Here is a 17,199-nt window from a genome sequence, read left to right as displayed (position 1 = left end):
ACTGAGGACTGAGTGCGAATAGCCGTGCAACTTAACTGAGGACTGAGTGCGAATAGCCGTGCAACTGAACTGAGGACTGAGTGCGAATAGCCGTGCAACTGAACTGAGGACTGAGTGCGAATAGCCGTGCAACTTAACTGAGGACTGAGTGCGAATAGCCGAGCAACTTAACTGAGGACTGAGTGCGAATAGCCGTGCAACTTAACTGAGGACTGAGTGCGAATAGCCGAGCAACATAACTGAGGACTGAGTGCGAATAGCCGTGCAACTGAACTGAGGACTGAGTGCGAATAGCCGAGCAACTTAACTGAGGACTGAGTGCGAATAGCCGAGCAACTTAACTGAGGACTGAGTGCGAATAGCCGAGCAACTTAACTGAGGACTGAGTGCGAATAGCCGTGCAACTTAACTGAGGACTGAGTGCGAATAGCCGTGCAACTGAACTGAGGACTGAGTGCGAATAGCCGTGCAACTGAACTGAGGACTGAGTGCGAATAGCCGTGCAACTGAACTGAGGACTGAGTGCGAATAGCCGTGCAACTTAACTGAGGACTGAGTGCGAATAGCCGCGCAACTGAACTGAGGACTGAGTGCGAATAGCCGTGCAACTGAACTGAGGACTGAGTGCGAATAGCCGTGCAACTTAACTGAGGACTGAGTGCGAATAGCCGTGCAACTGAACTGAGGACTGAGTGCGAATAGCCAAGCTGTTAGGAACACTTTCCTGTCAGTAGGTTTCTATGCCTCTATGCCTCTGTGCCCTAGAAAGCATTAGAAAGTCTTATAGCTCAGTGGTTATGCTCCAGGCCATTAGTACAGGAGACCTGGGTTCGATTCCTGGCTGGGATGTTCAATTTTTTCCATTTTATTTCCTACTGAGTGCGAATAGCCGTGCAACTGAACTGAGGACTGAGTGCGAATAGCCGTGCAACTGAACTGAGGACTGAGTGCGAATAGCCGTGCAACTGAACTGAGGACTGAGTGCGAATAGCCGAGCAACATAACTGAGGACTGAGTGCGAATAGCCGTGCAACTGAACTGAGGACTGAGTGCGAATAGCCGTGCAACTGAACTGAGGACTGAGTGCGAATAGCCGTGCAACTTAACTGAGGACTGAGTGCGAATAGCCGTGCAACTGAACTGAGGACTGAGTGCGAATAGCCGTGCAACTGAACTGAGGACTGAGTGCGAATAGCCGTGCGAATAGCCGTGCAACTTAACTGAGGACTGAGTGCGAATAGCCGAGCAACTTAACTGAGGACTGAGTGCGAATAGCCGTGCAACTTAACTGAGGACTGAGTGCGAATAGCCGAGCAACATAACTGAGGACTGAGTGCGAATAGCCGTGCAACTGAACTGAGGACTGAGTGCGAATAGCCGTGCAACTGAACTGAGGACTGAGTGCGAATAGCCGTGCAACTGAACTGAGGACTGAGTGCGAATAGCCGTGCAACTTAACTGAGGACTGAGTGCGAATAGCCGTGCAACTTAACTGAGGACTGAGTGCGAATAGCCGTGCAACTGAACTGAGGACTGAGTGCGAATAGCCGTGCAACTGAACTGAGGACTGAGTGCGAATAGCCGTGCAACTGAACTGAGGACTGAGTGCGATTAGCCGTGCAACTTAACTGAGGACTGAGTGCGAATAGCCGTGCAACTGAACTGAGGACTGAGTGCGAATAGCCGTGCAACTGAACTGAGGACTGAGTGCGAATAGCCGTGCAACTTAACTGAGGACTGAGTGCGAATAGCCGTGCAACTGAACTGAGGACTGAGTGCGAATAGCCGTGCAACTGAACTGAGGACTGAGTGCGAATAGCCGTGCAACTTAACTGAGGACTGAGTGCGAATAGCCGTGCAACTGAACTGAGGACTGAGTGCGAATAGCCGTGCAACTTAACTGAGGACTGAGTGCGAATAGCCGTGCAACTGAACTGAGGACTGAGTGCGAATAGCCGAGCAACTTTACTGAGGACTGAGTGCGAATAGCCGTGCAACTTAACTGAGGACTGAGTGCGAATAGCCGTGCAACTGAACTGAGGACTGAGTGCGAATAGCCGTGCAACTGAACTGAGGACTGAGTGCGAATAGCCGTGCAACTTAACTGAGGACTGAGTGCGAATAGCCGTGCAACTGAACTGAGGACTGAGTGCGAATAGCCGAGCAACTTAACTGAGGACTGAGTGCGAATAGCCGTGCAACTTAACTGAGGACTGAGTGCGAATAGCCGTGCAACTGAACTGAGGACTGAGTGCGAATAGCCGTGCAACTGAACTGAGGACTGAGTGCGAATAGCCGTGCAACTTAACTGAGGACTGAGTGCGAATAGCCGAGCAACTTAACTGAGGACTGAGTGCGAATAGCCGTGCAACTTAACTGAGGACTGAGTGCGAATAGCCGTGCAACTGAACTGAGGAGTGAGTGCGAATAGCCGTGCAACTGAACTGAGGACTGAGTGCGAATAGCCGAGCAACTTAACTGAGGACTGAGTGCGAATAGCCGAGCAACTTAACTGAGGACTGAGTGCGAATAGCCGAGCAACTTAACTGAGGACTGAGTGCGAATAGCCGTGCAACTTAACTGAGGACTGAGTGCGAATAGCCGTGCAACTGAACTGAGGACTGAGTGCGAATAGCCGTGCAACTGAACTGAGGACTGAGTGCGAATAGCCGTGCAACTGAACTGAGGACTGAGTGCGATTAGCCGTGCAACTTAACTGAGGACTGAGTGCGAATAGCCGTGCAACTGAACTGAGGACTGAGTGCGAATAGCCGTGCAACTGAACTGAGGACTGAGTGCGAATAGCCGTGCAACTGAACTGAGGACTGAGTGCGAATAGCCGTGCAACTTAACTGAGGACTGAGTGCGAATAGCCGTGCAACTGAACTGAGGACTGAGTGCGAATAGCCGTGCAACTGAACTGAGGACTGAGTGCGAATAGCCGTGCAACTTTACTGAGGACTGAGTGCGAATAGCCGTGCAACTTTACTGAGGACTGAGTGCGAATAGCCGAGCAACTTAACTGAGGACTGAGTGCGAATAGCCGTGCAACTTAACTGAGGACTGAGTGCGAATAGCCGAGCAACTTAACTGAGGACTGAGTGTGAATAGCTGAGCTGTTAGGAACACTGTCCTGTCAGTAGGTTTCTATGCCTCTGTGCCCTAGAAAGCATTAGAAAGTCTTAGAGCTCAGTGGTTATGCTCCAGGCCATTAGTACAGGAGACCTGGGTTCGATTCCTGGCTGGGATGTTCATTTTTTTCCATTTTATTTTCTACTGCCGTGCGGCTATTTGCACTCAGTAGAAAAAAAAATGGAAAAAATAAACATCCCTGCCAGGAATCGAACCCTGGTCCCCTATGCTAATGGCCTGCTGCATAACCACTGAGCTATAAGACTTCCTGATTTTTCCTGGTGATTAAAGGCATAGAAACCTGTATATAAGAGCTCGGCTATTCGCACTCAGTTAAGTTCCATAGAAACGTGTTCATAACAGCTCGGCTATTCGCACTCAGTTAAGTTCTACTAGCTCGGCTAGTCACACTCAGTTAAGTTCTACTGAGTGCAAATAGCCGCACGGCTATTCGCACTCAGTAGAAAATAAAATGGAAAAAATAAACATCGCTGCCTGGAATGGAACCCTGGTCCACTATGCGAATGGCCTGGAGCATAACCACTGAGCTATAAGACTTTCTGATTTTTTCCTGGTGAATAAAGGCATAGAAACCTGTTCATAACAGCTCGGCTATTCGCACTCAGTTAAGTTCTACTGAGTGCGAATAGCCGTAAAGGGACAAGGGTTCGATTCCAGGCTGGGATGTTTACTGAGTGCGAATAGCCGTGCGGCTATTTGCACTCAACTGTGAATATCCACTGCCACCTATGACACAGAAGGGTTTTGCGTGTATTTGAAGATGCATAGGTTAAGGGACTAACATAGGAATTGCTTAGGCTACGCTTCTAGTGCCGGCTACGGTTGCTGGAAAAATCAAATTGAGATGACTTCAAGTGATCGCGACCAAGCCGCGCGCTTGCTATAAGCGCACGCGATGGCGGCAATGCATTTGTTTTTATGCAATGTCGCCATCGCTATAAGCGCAGCCTCCCAAGTACCTCCGCCCAGCACAAGTACAGGAACTAGAGTGGTACATATTTTTATGTTTGTGTCATGTATGGCACACCTGTGAGCGCGTGACTGTATGTATGACAAGGATTAATACACGCATCAATACTAACAAAATGCCCATCTCCTCTCAATGTCTCGTATCATGCAGGGATGCAACCAGGGTTGCCATTACTATGGGTTTGGGCTACGGGTTTACCTTTTTTAAACCTCCGGGTGGCGGCGTTCGGCTGCGGCATCTCTTCGCATCCTTGGTGTCCTCCCGGCATCTCCCACCAGCAACTGCTGTTAAATGGCGCCTTGTTGCCACCACAACAGGACGCCTTGTGGTGTTGTGCCACGTTGCAATAACGTGATGTCACGTAGCACCATAAGGCGTCCCGTTGTCATGGCAACTAGATGCTTCGTGAAGCCCCATTGTCATGGCAATGTGGGGCCGTGTGACGCCACCCAGCTATATTGACAGCAGTTGCAGGGGGAGATGTCGGAAGGATGCCATAGGCTGCAGGGAGACGCTGCCGAAAGTAAGCGCTAAATTTTAAAATGTCGTCGTCGGGTTAACCTTCTATAGAAGGTGACAACCCTTTGTGCAACAAAGTGAGTAGTGAAACATTCACATGGAAAAAACAAGACCCTATCCAGTGCACTAAAAAAAAAAATTAATGAACTCCAAAATAATTACATTTTGTTGGATATCAAAACTCAATCTAAAAAAAGCCTAACTATGGCAACTCGGTAAATATTGTATAGAACGAGCCTGGGTCATGTAAGAGTTGTAATGTGTCAAACGTAAGGGAGAAGTGGGAGAGACCACTGACATGGGCATACGCTGGTAACATAGATTTCATTACGGGTAGCTTGTCTATGGATCACAGTTATACATCGCCCTGTATATATGTACATATAGGTAGTTTATCACAAATTAAAGTTTGGTACATCATTACAAATCCTACATGACCCAGGCTTGTCCTATACAGTATTTACAGAGTTTAAGCTCGGGTTTTTTTTTTAAATGGTTTTTAGATCTAATAAAATGTTGTTATTTTGAGTTCATTATTAGAAGGTTTTCATTGAGTGCACTGCATAGGGTTCTGTTCATTCCATGTGTATGTCACAGCAATCTAGCTGATTGACTTATCCTAGCATGGTCCCTCAAATGAATAATATGTCCCCTTCAATCCGTCACGTTTGTCATGAACACACCTTATATATGTGACCAGGGTTAATACATACAGCTGACTCACCTTCACCTGTTCACAGGTCCCTCGAGTGAATAATGTCTACGATCAATCTGTCACAATATATCTTTAAACCGCTGCCAAGCTACACCTTTTTCTCACTCATGATGCAACTACAATTCTAATTCACTCCACCTTGTCTTGAGTACTGCAATTTTTTTCTAGTTGGCATTCCCTTTGTCTGCTTATCTCATCACTCCACGTCTGCTGTTCCACTACGCAAATCTGTACACTGGCTTCCCATAGCCGCCTCATAATCAAATGTAAAATTGTAGCTCTGACTCGCAAAGCTCTCAATGACGCTGACCCCCGCCCCCCTTATATCTCCGTCCGCTGGTGGGGTGTGTGGTAGGTGCATCAGGGGAGGAGTGTATGGAAGAAGAGCTGATAAGACTCTTCTTCCCTTTTTAGCAGAGATTATCAAAAAGTCCCCAAATTGCACGCGCTTTGTGACCCACACAGTATGTTTAGAGTAGTAATTTGCAGTAGTGCAAAGTAATGGAGTGATGAGCTAACTAATATTTAAGTATAGATACTCAAGGGTAGTGATAGCGAAATTGTAGTGGATTCAAAGTGTTGTTCTTTAATGAAACAAATAATTGGGGTGATAATAATACCTGAGAGAAGCGTCACTGCTATGAGGAGGCACAGTCATGAAGCCTAAGGCTAAGGCCCCGCTCCCTCAGTCAGCGCACCCGCACTGCAGACAGGCGGCACGCTGACAGGCACAGACCGCAATATGCGGTCTGTAGGGAGCCGGGGCGGGAGTTGGAGGGGGGGTGTGGTTTGAGCAGAGGGACCCGCTACTCCCTCTCCCTCCACGGGCTCGGTCTCCCGGGCTGCAGGAGGGAGTTGCTGCGGGCTGCTGTAAGGTAAGCAGCTCCCTTCCCCCTCCTCACACACGCTGATACACACACACACACCACCCCCTTCCTTGTGTAGGAAGCTGTCTGACAGCTCCCGCCCCCGCCGCTGATAGGCTCATCAGCGCACCACGTGACGCGTCACCGCTCGGGATCACAATTTTCTTGCATCCCCTGGCGGCTGACGCGTCACAGCGCGTAGTGAGCCGAGCAGCGAGGGGGGACTGGGACTTGCTCAGAAGGATTCACCTGCTGGTGGGGAACGCTCACGTGGCTACCCGTGCCGCCGGGCGCAGCGGGTCCCAGCCCTAAGAACTAACAATAGAGTGCAAATGTGTATGAAGCACACTAATATATTTGGCTATGTGCCAATTCTAAAAATCATAATGAGCTCTGGATAGTTTCATCGTGGTTGCATCAGTTGAATACTGTAGTTTCCGTCTGCTGTCAACCATGTGTAGAGCGGCATGGGAGATTGGTATATAGGTCGTATCGTCTTGGTGCCTGTGCAGTAGTGGTAACACTGTTGCTGTACATATGTATAATGTAGCAAATGAAAATCTGATCCGTGAAAGGATTGTAGTCAGTGATGAAGTAGACCAACCCGGAGTGCGTCTAAATTGTTAATCAGATGCTGGAAGTGATCTTTAGGATAGTGGCGGCTTGTTGGGGGAGCACTCGAGCCGGGGTTAATGTACAGGGGTTGGTGCAGCAGTGGTAATTCTTGGGTGCTACCACTTATTAGTTTGTTGCTCAGGTAGTGTTTCACAATAGCAAACACAGATGGACACCGGATAGTGGTTATACTGTATCTGTGAGCGTGTTCACCTTTGCAAATAAGCAGTATGGTCCGTGGATGATTATAGCGAATGAACCAATAGAACTCCCTATGATGTATCTAATTGTTAAATGGAGGGAGTAATCTTCGGTTATTGGTGGCTCGTGGGAGAGCACTCGAGCTGTGGGTCATGCGCCGTGGTTGCTGCAACAGTGGTAGCTGTTGAATATATCCGTTTGTTATTCGTTAGCTGCTCGAATGGTGTTTCACCGTGGAGAACACAGAGAAGGATACCGGAGCCAGGAAGAGAACCGCCTTCACACCTCGTGGAGGTGGTGGAACACTTGTGTCAGGGATCAAGAGCAGCAACAGCTGCATCAGTGGTAAATATTGGTGGACACAGCGACTCGTGAGGGAGCACTGAAACCGGGGTTCATGTGCCGCTGTTGCTGCCACAGTGGTAACACTTAGGCCGTGCATATAGTGCTCGCGACGCTGCCCAAAAACAAATACATTGCCGCTGCGTGTGCTTATAGTAAGCATGACGGTGGCAATGCGACGTCATGTCGTGGACTTTGTAAGCCGGGAATATTTGATTTTTCCAGGGCTGTCACCTAATGTGACAGCTCCTGAACAAATCAAATGCCCGGAAGCCCGTGCAGCAAAGCGAAATATAACTTTCTCTAAAGGCGATGGGTGACGTCGCCGGTCACGGGCACTATACGCGCAGCCTTAGGTGTATCAACTCGACGTTTTGTTGCCCGAATAGTGTTTTGCTGTGGCAGGCACAGAGATGATCACCGGAGCCAGCTAGTGGACTGCCCGGTATATTAGCTAGTGTCCACACTTCGTGAAGGTGGCGGGTCGCTGTGGTTAAATCATATCGAGGACCAAGAGCAGCAACGGCTGCAGCATTGGTTTACGGGCTGTGTATTGGAAATAGTTCGTGGCAGAGCACTTCTGGATATCGGAGCCAGCTGGGGGACAGCACAATATGCAGGCTAATGTCCAGATATCGTAGAGATGGCGGCTCATGATAGAGCACTGATACCGGGAACTACGAGCAGCGCCGGCTGCAACGGTCGTAGGTATGCATAAACCGTTTAAGTTCCTGTTTACATATAAACGGACATATATATTTCCAGTTTGGGTACAGCAACCTGGTTTGCAGGCTAACGCACAAACTGAATCAAGGTGGTTGCTCGTGGCAGTGCACTCGTAGTAGACAGCTTGCCGCAATGTCTGCAGTTCTGATAAGTGAGTAGACGGGTGTCTGTGTCAAATAGTATTTCGCGGTGGAACTGATGGCAGTAAAGGTGAGGAACGAGACCACCCATGATGTATTTGTGAGGAAGCACACCATGATGGCTAACCTGTACAATGTTGACGTAATGAGGCAGGTTCGATCAACAAAAGATCATTCAAGAGAGCTGGTCCCAGCCATGTTCAATTTTGGAGATAGTCCGGTTCCAGAATACGGGAAGAAACCGCAACAAGAAAAGATGGCTTGTAGACAAGGTTTTCTCAACGCATGAATGGGACATAGGGAAGGCTCAGTGAGTTCAACACAAGATTAAGATTCGTCTTCGTGATTCTCGCCCTTTTTGAGAGAGGTCACAGAGATTGGCCCCAGCTGATGTGGCAGATGTGAGGAGACACCTCCAGGAACTAATGAGAGCTGGCATAATTTCTGAATCCAGAAGCCCGTATGTATCACCCATAGTGTTAGCCCGGAAAAAAAGGGAGCTGTGAGGCTGTGTATCGACTATCTCGTGTGTGTGTGTGTGTGTATCTATAGCTAGCAAAAAATGGTGAATATGCAAATCCCTAACACACTATCAGTGTCAGTAGGGGTCCAGTAAATTGATCCATGTGGTGAAGATAGATGATGGGTATAAATACCAACCGGCAAATTGTGGCAGATCCGATGGCTTTTGGTTTATAAATCTTTAACTACCAACCTTTTTTGCTTCTAAAATGGAGAGTCCCAATTGAGCTGATCCGGGATTTCCGCCAATTGCGCACCTGTCAGCTGGGACCTCCCGTGAGCACGACGGTGGGAAAGCTCAAAATGAATAAAGACAATCTGCTGACGTCAAAGAGCCGGAATGGCCACACCGCTGTAACAAGGTAGCCGCAAAAGTAAGCAGTATCGTGGGACTCCAACGAACGATCCTTTGCAGCCGAAGATCACTTTGGAGCAGAGTACCCGCAGATGTCAAATGGTACGTAAAGACCCATCAACCGATCCTCCGCTGCCAGGAACCACACAAGGTTGCCGCAAATGTTGGGTGGCACTGTGAAACTCCATTGATCCTCCTCCAGCCGGAATTCCCTGATTAGTACACAGCAGATGTCTGCAAATGTGGAGACAATTCTGTAAATCACTTGCAGACATATACATATTAAAGTGTGTATGTATGGATGGATCTATACATCACGCTCTGGAGAGACATTTTTGGACACATTTTGATGCAACAGATTTTTGTATCTTGGGTCCCTGTTTATTATAGCAAAAACAATGCTTTTAAGACCCTGGCAGATATGATATAGATAGAGAGATCTCTATCTCTCTTTCTCTCATTGCAATTGAGTAAGGAGTTAATATTAATTCATTGAAAGTACCTTGCGCAGGAGAAAGGTTAGTTGGCTAGAGTAGCTGTGTATTAACCATGGTTGCATATGTAACACCTTTTGTATTGGGGAGCACCAACAGGTCAGGCTTTTGTCCTCTGGTTCTTGGTACAGCGTCCCCATCCTATGAGGGTACTGCCAGACACAGGATAGGTACCCATAGTCACCTTCTTTACCCCTTGAATGACTCCAGGCTCAGACGGTATAATCAACTGGTCTTTATTGCAGTACAACGCATGCCTCCATGCTCTCTCTTGATCCCTGGAGCAGCCCCAAGAGTCCCTACTTAGCTCCCTTACCCCCTGATGGGGCAAGGGAGATGCGCTCCGACTCCCACTGAGGGAGGGAAGGGAAGACACAATTTAGTGGAGTGCCAGCTTTTATACCCGGGGGAGGGGCAGGTCGAGGTACTGACAGGCATCACACCATCTGCATGTGACCCAGTCAGTACCCTCCCCAGGCATGACACTCCAACTTGCCAGTAGGCCTGCACCTGGACATGATAACATTGTAGCTATCCAGGCTGCAACTGCAAGCTAGGGCCTGTGCAGGAGTTTAACCGCAACACTGCCTGTTCCTATCAGGACTTGTAGTGTTGAGGCCAGTGGAAAGGCTATAGCCAGGGGCACTAGGCTACACATATCTTAGTCAAATGCTTACTTGTGGGCTGCTTGTGACAGTTGGTATATGTGGACAGATTGAGGGTATATATTGTTCTTTTGAGGGACCTTTTGCAAAGGTGAAAAGTGTGGATTAACCCTTCTCCCATATACAGGTCACGTGCTCACAGGTGTGCTGTATGTGACGGCTGTTCTCCCCCAAATCTCCCAATTCTCCTGTGGGAGTGCAGTCGCCAATGATATATGAATGTGTCATTTTGGTTTTGTTAAATGGCCATTAATTGCGAGATCAATTTATTTTTTTTAAGAAAAATTAAATTCCAAAATTGGGTTTCCTTAAGAATCAGTGGTTGAAATAGAATCCTCTGTGCTCTTGCTGGGGTGTTCAAACTTTTTTTTTTACTTTGCACTCCCCCCCTTTACCTTCTCTCCAGTGGGGTGGCGTCATTTGACGTTACGTTGTCATGGTGACAAGCAGCGGAAGAGGCTGTCACGAAGGCCATACGCACTCCCCCAGCATTTTTTTAAAATGTTGTGGGGAAGACCACTGGGCCTCTAAGTGCTGCGCCCCCAGGAAGTTTTATCTCCCCCCCCAGTTCGCTCACCCCTGCTCTATAGAATCAAATTTGGTTTTATATCTTACAATGTCAACCTAATTTTGTCTTTCTGTGTTATTCCTACTTTCTTAGGTTTATATGCGAGGGAGATGTTTGCTGTTTTGTTGCAGTGAAAGAGGTTGAATAGTTGGTTCATGTTATCTTAACTCCGGCTTAATAATTGAGTTTAAATGTACAAAAAAAGTTTAACTGGATTAGAAGTTGATGTAGTGTAGACGTTCTTCATACAATGTTGAATCAATGCTATATTGGCATGGTGTCAACTATAATCTTAGTTAATATTTACATACAAAAAAATGTGTCTTTTTCCCCTCCCCTTTCTATTTATGTTCATGCGAGACACTATCCTTTGTAAACAGTCATGTATGACTGTTGTCCTAAAGAAAACCACATTTAAATCGGAGACGCTCGTTTCTGTACCCGTAGTCATGTAGCATAATGCACTGTTTCCTGTCTGACAAGATTTATTTTCTAAATCTGGTATGAACTTAATTTAATTCTAATGGCAAACATTGCGACTTTGCGGCCAGCATCAATTCTTATGTATCCATCCATAGAGGGGCAACCGCGCGGGCTGATCGATCAGGCTGCCTAAAGGCAGTGATCGCGTCTATACAGCGTGCGCGCAATGGGGCAGTTCGCCCAATGAAACCAGCTCCGTGACGTCAGTGGCCCGCCCATAGACGCGCCCCCGGACGGCGCGCGTACTAAGGCCAGGGAAAGCACCCGCTTTCCCTCAGCCTCCGCGCGCCTCCGCACGGCTGCATTGTCTATGGACGAAGCCGTAGGCCTGGGACATAGTTCCTTTAACAGTGCTGAGGCGCGCTGAGGCTCAGGAAAAGCGGTGCTTTCCCTGGCCTTACACAGCGCGCCGTCAGGGGGCGGGACGGGGGCGGCCAAGTGACGTCCCGGAGCTGGTTCGCCCTCATTGGGCGAAGCAAGACAATCACGCGCTTCCCCAAGCGTGCTGAGGCGTGTGCGAGCCCCTGCTAAAGCCGCTCTCATTGCGGCTGCAAGGGCTCATGACCATGCCCTAGGCCTTAGAGGGCAAGAAGCTTTGTGTGGACTGCCATAAAGCAGCAGCAGGGGAGTCAAATGAATACTTTCCTATCTTGGATGAAAGATACAGTAACGCAGAGTGTTCTGCGGTGAAGCCAGCACAAAGGAGAGCAAGGTCTCAGACCAGCCTGTATAAAGTGAGAGACTCCTCATCGGACGAGATGATGTATTACCAGGTATCGGAAGGGGAGTGTTATTCGTCAGAGCAAGAAATGCAAGCTGAAGAATCAGAATTTGATTTAGAAATGGTGGATCCTCTTATAAAGGCAATGAGAGAAACATTGGAGTTGGAGGATACGGAGAAATTGCTCAGAAATCAGATTATTTTGGAGAAGGCAGAAGAAACCCAGATGTTTTCCAATTCATCAAGTAATCAAGGATATGATACAAATGGCATTATCACAGCCGGATAGAAAAGTAAATATTCCCAAAAAGTTTAACAGAATGTATCCTTTTTTCACAAGAAGACGTAAAACACTGGGAAGTCAGTCCTAAGATTGCAGCAATTTCCAGGGTGTCAAGAAAAACCACTGTACCAGTTAAAGATGCAGCATCTCTCAAAGATGTGATGGATCGTGTTTTGAAAAAAGCATATGTGACAGCAGGTACAGCATGCAAACCGGTGATATCAAAGACATCAGTGGCAAGAGCAATGCGGATATGGATTGCTAATATAGAAGAAGCATTGGAGAAAGGAGTGAAGAAAACTTCTATTCTAAAGGCGGTGTCAGAAATCAGGTGGGCAGCCGACTACATAGCAGAAGCGTCGCTGGATGCAGTGAGACTGGCCCCAAGTCAATGGCCTGTACAGTAACAGCAAGAAGAGCGCTATGGCTCAGTCACTGGATGGCAGACACAGATTAGATCTAATACAGAGTGCTTTTCCTGGTAATGTACAGGGTAATAAAAGCTTCTGTCAGACTTAGAACTATGGGCCTCATGCAGAGAGCATAGAATTTTAAAATTGGCGAATTTCATAAAAAGTAGCTTTTTTGGAGAGTTTTATTCTCCATATGCAGAAAAGTGCGAATTCTGCTATGTTTAACATGGATGCGTGTGGCGAGTTTAAATTGGCGAGATGCGCGCTTCAGAAACGTGTAAAAACAAATTCGCGCCTTTTTTTCCCCTTTACTATAGGCGGCGAGCGCCATCTTGCCATCTTTTCCTGGCGCGGCAAAAATGCGAGAATCGCGCCATTTTTTGGCGCGAACAGCCGCTATATGCCGTTCGCACCTCTCTGCATTCGGAGAGTTTTAAAAATGGCGAGATGGAGGTTCTCGCCAGCCGCGAGGCGAGTTTTAGCAATTGAAAAAACAAAATGGCGCGTTTTTCGGAACTCGCCGTTTTCTGCGCGAAATTGAACAAAAAATGGCGAGTTTTGAAATAACGATGCTCTCTGCATGAGGCCCTATGTCACTAATTTTGACAGTTTTATTATAAATCATTCTTCCTGGTAATGCACAGGTTATTAAGAATTTATATTAGTGTTAGGGACCCTTGAGATGTGATCTACAGTGTAGTGGCTCTGGGGCTTACAATAATTTGGCCAAAATGTTATACTAAAAGACCATTTTATTTAATAGATATCTATACATAAATATTTAGGCACTGTACCGTGTATAAGTTTCACTGGATGTGCACTGAGCTCTGTCTGTGTTTTATGTTCTGTCTCTGGTTTCAAATATATATTGCCATGCTCAGTAGCACTCCTCTGTGACACTTATATGCTTATATATATATGTTGTGGTTATTTTGGGGGTTCAATATGAGCTTGTAGGTGTCCTGCATGTCTTTCTCAGTAACCGAGAAATGTAGAAAATCATTTTTCACTGAAGGAGTAGTGGAGGCATGAAGTATGTTCCCAGTAGAGGATGGGAGATGCTGACACTGAAAGCTTATATAAGGTTCTAGTTAGTAGGCAAATGGGAGAGCGGAAGGAGCAGGGGGATTGATTATTTTCTGCAATACATTTTGGCTTTATTGCTTGAGCCAAAAGTCAGTCAGTGTAGCTGGGGGTCATAACGCATGACATTTTTCTCAAAAATGTTTAACACCTATTGAGATTTCCTAACTAATGAGACTACATGCCACATACTATTCTATACTATTCTATTAAATTTGTTATTGTCTCATTTTGTTTTTCTTCAGCTGCATGATCCCTTATCTGGAAGCTCTAAAGAACCATCCACACAAGATGCACAATCTACAAGCTCGTATGCAGTCTACCCGAGACCAAAGCCTTTCATCAATTCAGAATTACAGCGTTCCCATGAGAAACCAGTTCTTGCATATCCGCAAAGCAATAGTAGAGGTAACACATTTTATAAGTACTTGTTTTTCAGAAGAGGCGTTGCTTGTATTCCCTTTTATTTATTTTTTATTATTTTTTAGAATCTTGGAGATTTTGAGTCTTAATTTTTGTGTTCTTGTTCCCTTCCCATTTATCTCAAAAGAAAAACAGTATACATTGTCAGCTGTCATTAAGTTAGAGCTGTTCATGATGTCTCTTGCTTCAGAGTTCACAAGTTTCTATTGAACTGTATAATTTTTAAGAATGAGGAGAGTGGGCTGTGATCATTTTAGTAATTTCTTAGATGAGCAGTTTATCTCGTTTATGTTTTTCAAGAAAATCTCCTTTATACTTGGCTAGAGGTGAAGAAATTGTTAAACATTTGAACACACTGTAAACCAGGGGTGTCAAACTCGGTCCTCATAGGCCAGGTTTTATGGATATTCCTGCTTCAGCACAGGTGACTCAATCAGGCATATCCATAAAACCTGGCCTGTAAGTTGTTCATGAAGACTGCGTTTGACACATCCTCTCTAAACGTTCTCATACTTTATCAGTAACTGTATTTGTTGTATAACATTTTGTTCTTGGCTATTTTAGGCTTTGATTATGTACTATACAAACAAGGGACAAGACCCTATTAGAAATGGTTGTTTTAATAATTAATATTGTTAGAGATTGCTACAATTCGTAACGTTTTCTCTGACTTAAGTCTGCCACAAAAGCAAGTAACGTCAAACGTTATCAATTTAATGTGGTTGGAGAGTATTTTTCTGTGACATGATTGGCGCTTTTAGGTAAGATGTGTGACCGAAGGCAATGTTTTCAAGATTCACATTGTCGCACATTATCATTTCTAGTACTTCTGATCAGGGTGTAACCACTCTTTCTACAGACAAATTATCTTCCCCTTATGCGTGGTTTCTCTGAAGCATGCTGAATGCACACAGGTCCGATGGTGTCATTATTGATTCATGTGATTTTACAGAAACAGAAAGAATGAACTATTTGCCTGAAAAGTGTAAATAGTGATTTTATATTTTTTTTAAGAATGATTTCATTTATTTAAGGCAACCAATTATTACATTTGTATATTTTGAAACCTAGATTTGTCTGCAAGATGTCTGTTTAAGCTGATTCTGGTTCCAACCTTTCATTGTATCAGACAACACTGTCTTCACATAAGTAATTTGAAACTTTTGGTAAACTGATGGCACCTGTTAATTATTCATAAGCCAGTGGTTAGACAGCTATATTGCGTCATTAACTCCATTTTGTAATATCTGATCTTACTAACCTTTTCAATATTATAGTAGCTAAACCTATCATGTATTTCAGTAAGACGGTTTGAGAAGTATTTTTCTGTTGCAATACCATTCTCCACAAAATAAACTAAAAACTTGACTATAGACTAAAACATAGCCTGAAACAATGTTTTTTTTTGTTTTTTTTGTTATAACCTTTCCTTTAAACTAGTACGGCATTATGTTACATTGTAGGAGAGTAGATATTTTTTTTAATCTCCATGCCATTCCTAAATGCGTTTTGGATGATTATGTGATGGGATAATGTCTTCCTGAGTGCACCCATATCTTTGCTTTTGAAGGAAGTTTGTTTTGGCCTATATTGAATTAGAATTTTTAGGCATATTCTGTCCATGGTGGGGGAAACACTATTGTGAGTTTTTTGGGGTGCAAACCCCACCCAAGAATGAAAGTGGACCCCTCCTATTTTAACTTTAGGTGAGGATCACAACCTACCCAGTATGATAAAGCTCCCCAAGGTTGGCTCCACTCACCCAAGCTGCCATAAATATTTAGAAGCCACAGAAATAAATTCTGGGATTGTAGAGTTGACTGCATAACTTAATATTTAACGAAAGAAAGATATCCATGTCCATCCTTTTGGTTTCAAAAGAAGGCATCCTCTCTAACCTTTCAATATTCTGGGTGATGCTCTTTAGGAGACCACTCTCCTATGACGTAACTGTTAATTATGCTGCACATGTTGGGGCTTGGGTGGGAACCTCTTTGGGGTATAATGGTTTTTCCCCCTTGGACATTTCATGACTGTTGCTGTGGGTGGAACCTATGTGAAGGTCCTGCAAAGCTGTGTAAGGCTGCGCTTATAGTGACGGTGACGCGACGTCAAAACAAATGCTTTGCCGCTGTCGAGTGCACTTATAGTAAGCGCAGAGTGATGGCTTGGTCGCGATCGCTGGAAGTCATCTCAATTTGATTTGTCCAGCGACCGTCGCTATAAGCGTAGCCTTATTAGAGAAGGAAATGCTACTACAATAAGAGCTTATCTTATGTATATATGCAGTTAGACATTTCTGTAATGTTTGGGGTAAAAGATTAAACCATGGACATTATTTTACTCTTTTTAGCAGCTAGCAATAAAGCACATATGTTTTGCCTAGGTTTAAATAATATTATTTATAATATTCTTTATCATTGTGTGCTTTTAACACTGCCAGTACTAAAAACGATAATGTATTCACCGCTCAGTAGTAGAAATGTCCCCAACACTCAAAATATTAAATGTCACTTTTGCTTAGATAAAAATTAAGTTGTGGGATCTCTTAAGTAGGCCATATAAACACTGTACTGTACACAAAGGGTAGAACATAAGATTTGAGACCTCACTTTAACATTTCAGGGTTGCCATGTTTGATAGATATAGATACATATCATTATTTTTATTTGTTTTTTAAATCCTATACGGGATTTAAAATGAAGGCATCTATTGCCCATTGTGACGAACGCCACTACCGGTCTGCACATGTCTGTTAAAACATCCAGCTGACTCGCTTACCTCCCCGCAGGGCACTAAAAATGAGCAATATCTCCCCAAAAAACATCACACTACACCTCAATTACGCTGCCACCACTAAGACTAATTTTGGGTTTTACTCCTTTTGAGTCCTTTTCTAGTCCCATTGACTAGAACAAATTATGTAATTTTATACAAACCCA

General features: G+C 45.3%; 1 protein-coding gene across 3 annotated transcripts in view; it reads left to right on the top strand.

Annotated features, from left to right (window-relative positions):
* Positions 1–17,199, top strand: part of CEP57 (centrosomal protein 57) — an 85,886-nt gene that overhangs the window by 26,578 nt on the left and 42,109 nt on the right. For all 3 annotated transcript variants that reach the window (XM_075592466.1, XM_075592467.1, XM_075592465.1), the window contains exon 2: positions 14,080–14,242. In XM_075592466.1, coding sequence (XP_075448581.1) covers positions 14,080–14,242 — 163 coding nt within the window. The remainder of the gene's footprint in view (positions 1–14,079; positions 14,243–17,199) is intronic.

This window comes from Ascaphus truei, chromosome 3 (genome assembly GCF_040206685.1).
Source record: "Ascaphus truei isolate aAscTru1 chromosome 3, aAscTru1.hap1, whole genome shotgun sequence".
In the NCBI taxonomy this organism is placed as follows: Eukaryota; Metazoa; Chordata; class Amphibia; order Anura; family Ascaphidae; genus Ascaphus; species Ascaphus truei.
Note: the sequence above shows the minus strand (reverse complement) of the source record. Positions and strands in the feature narration are given on the sequence as shown.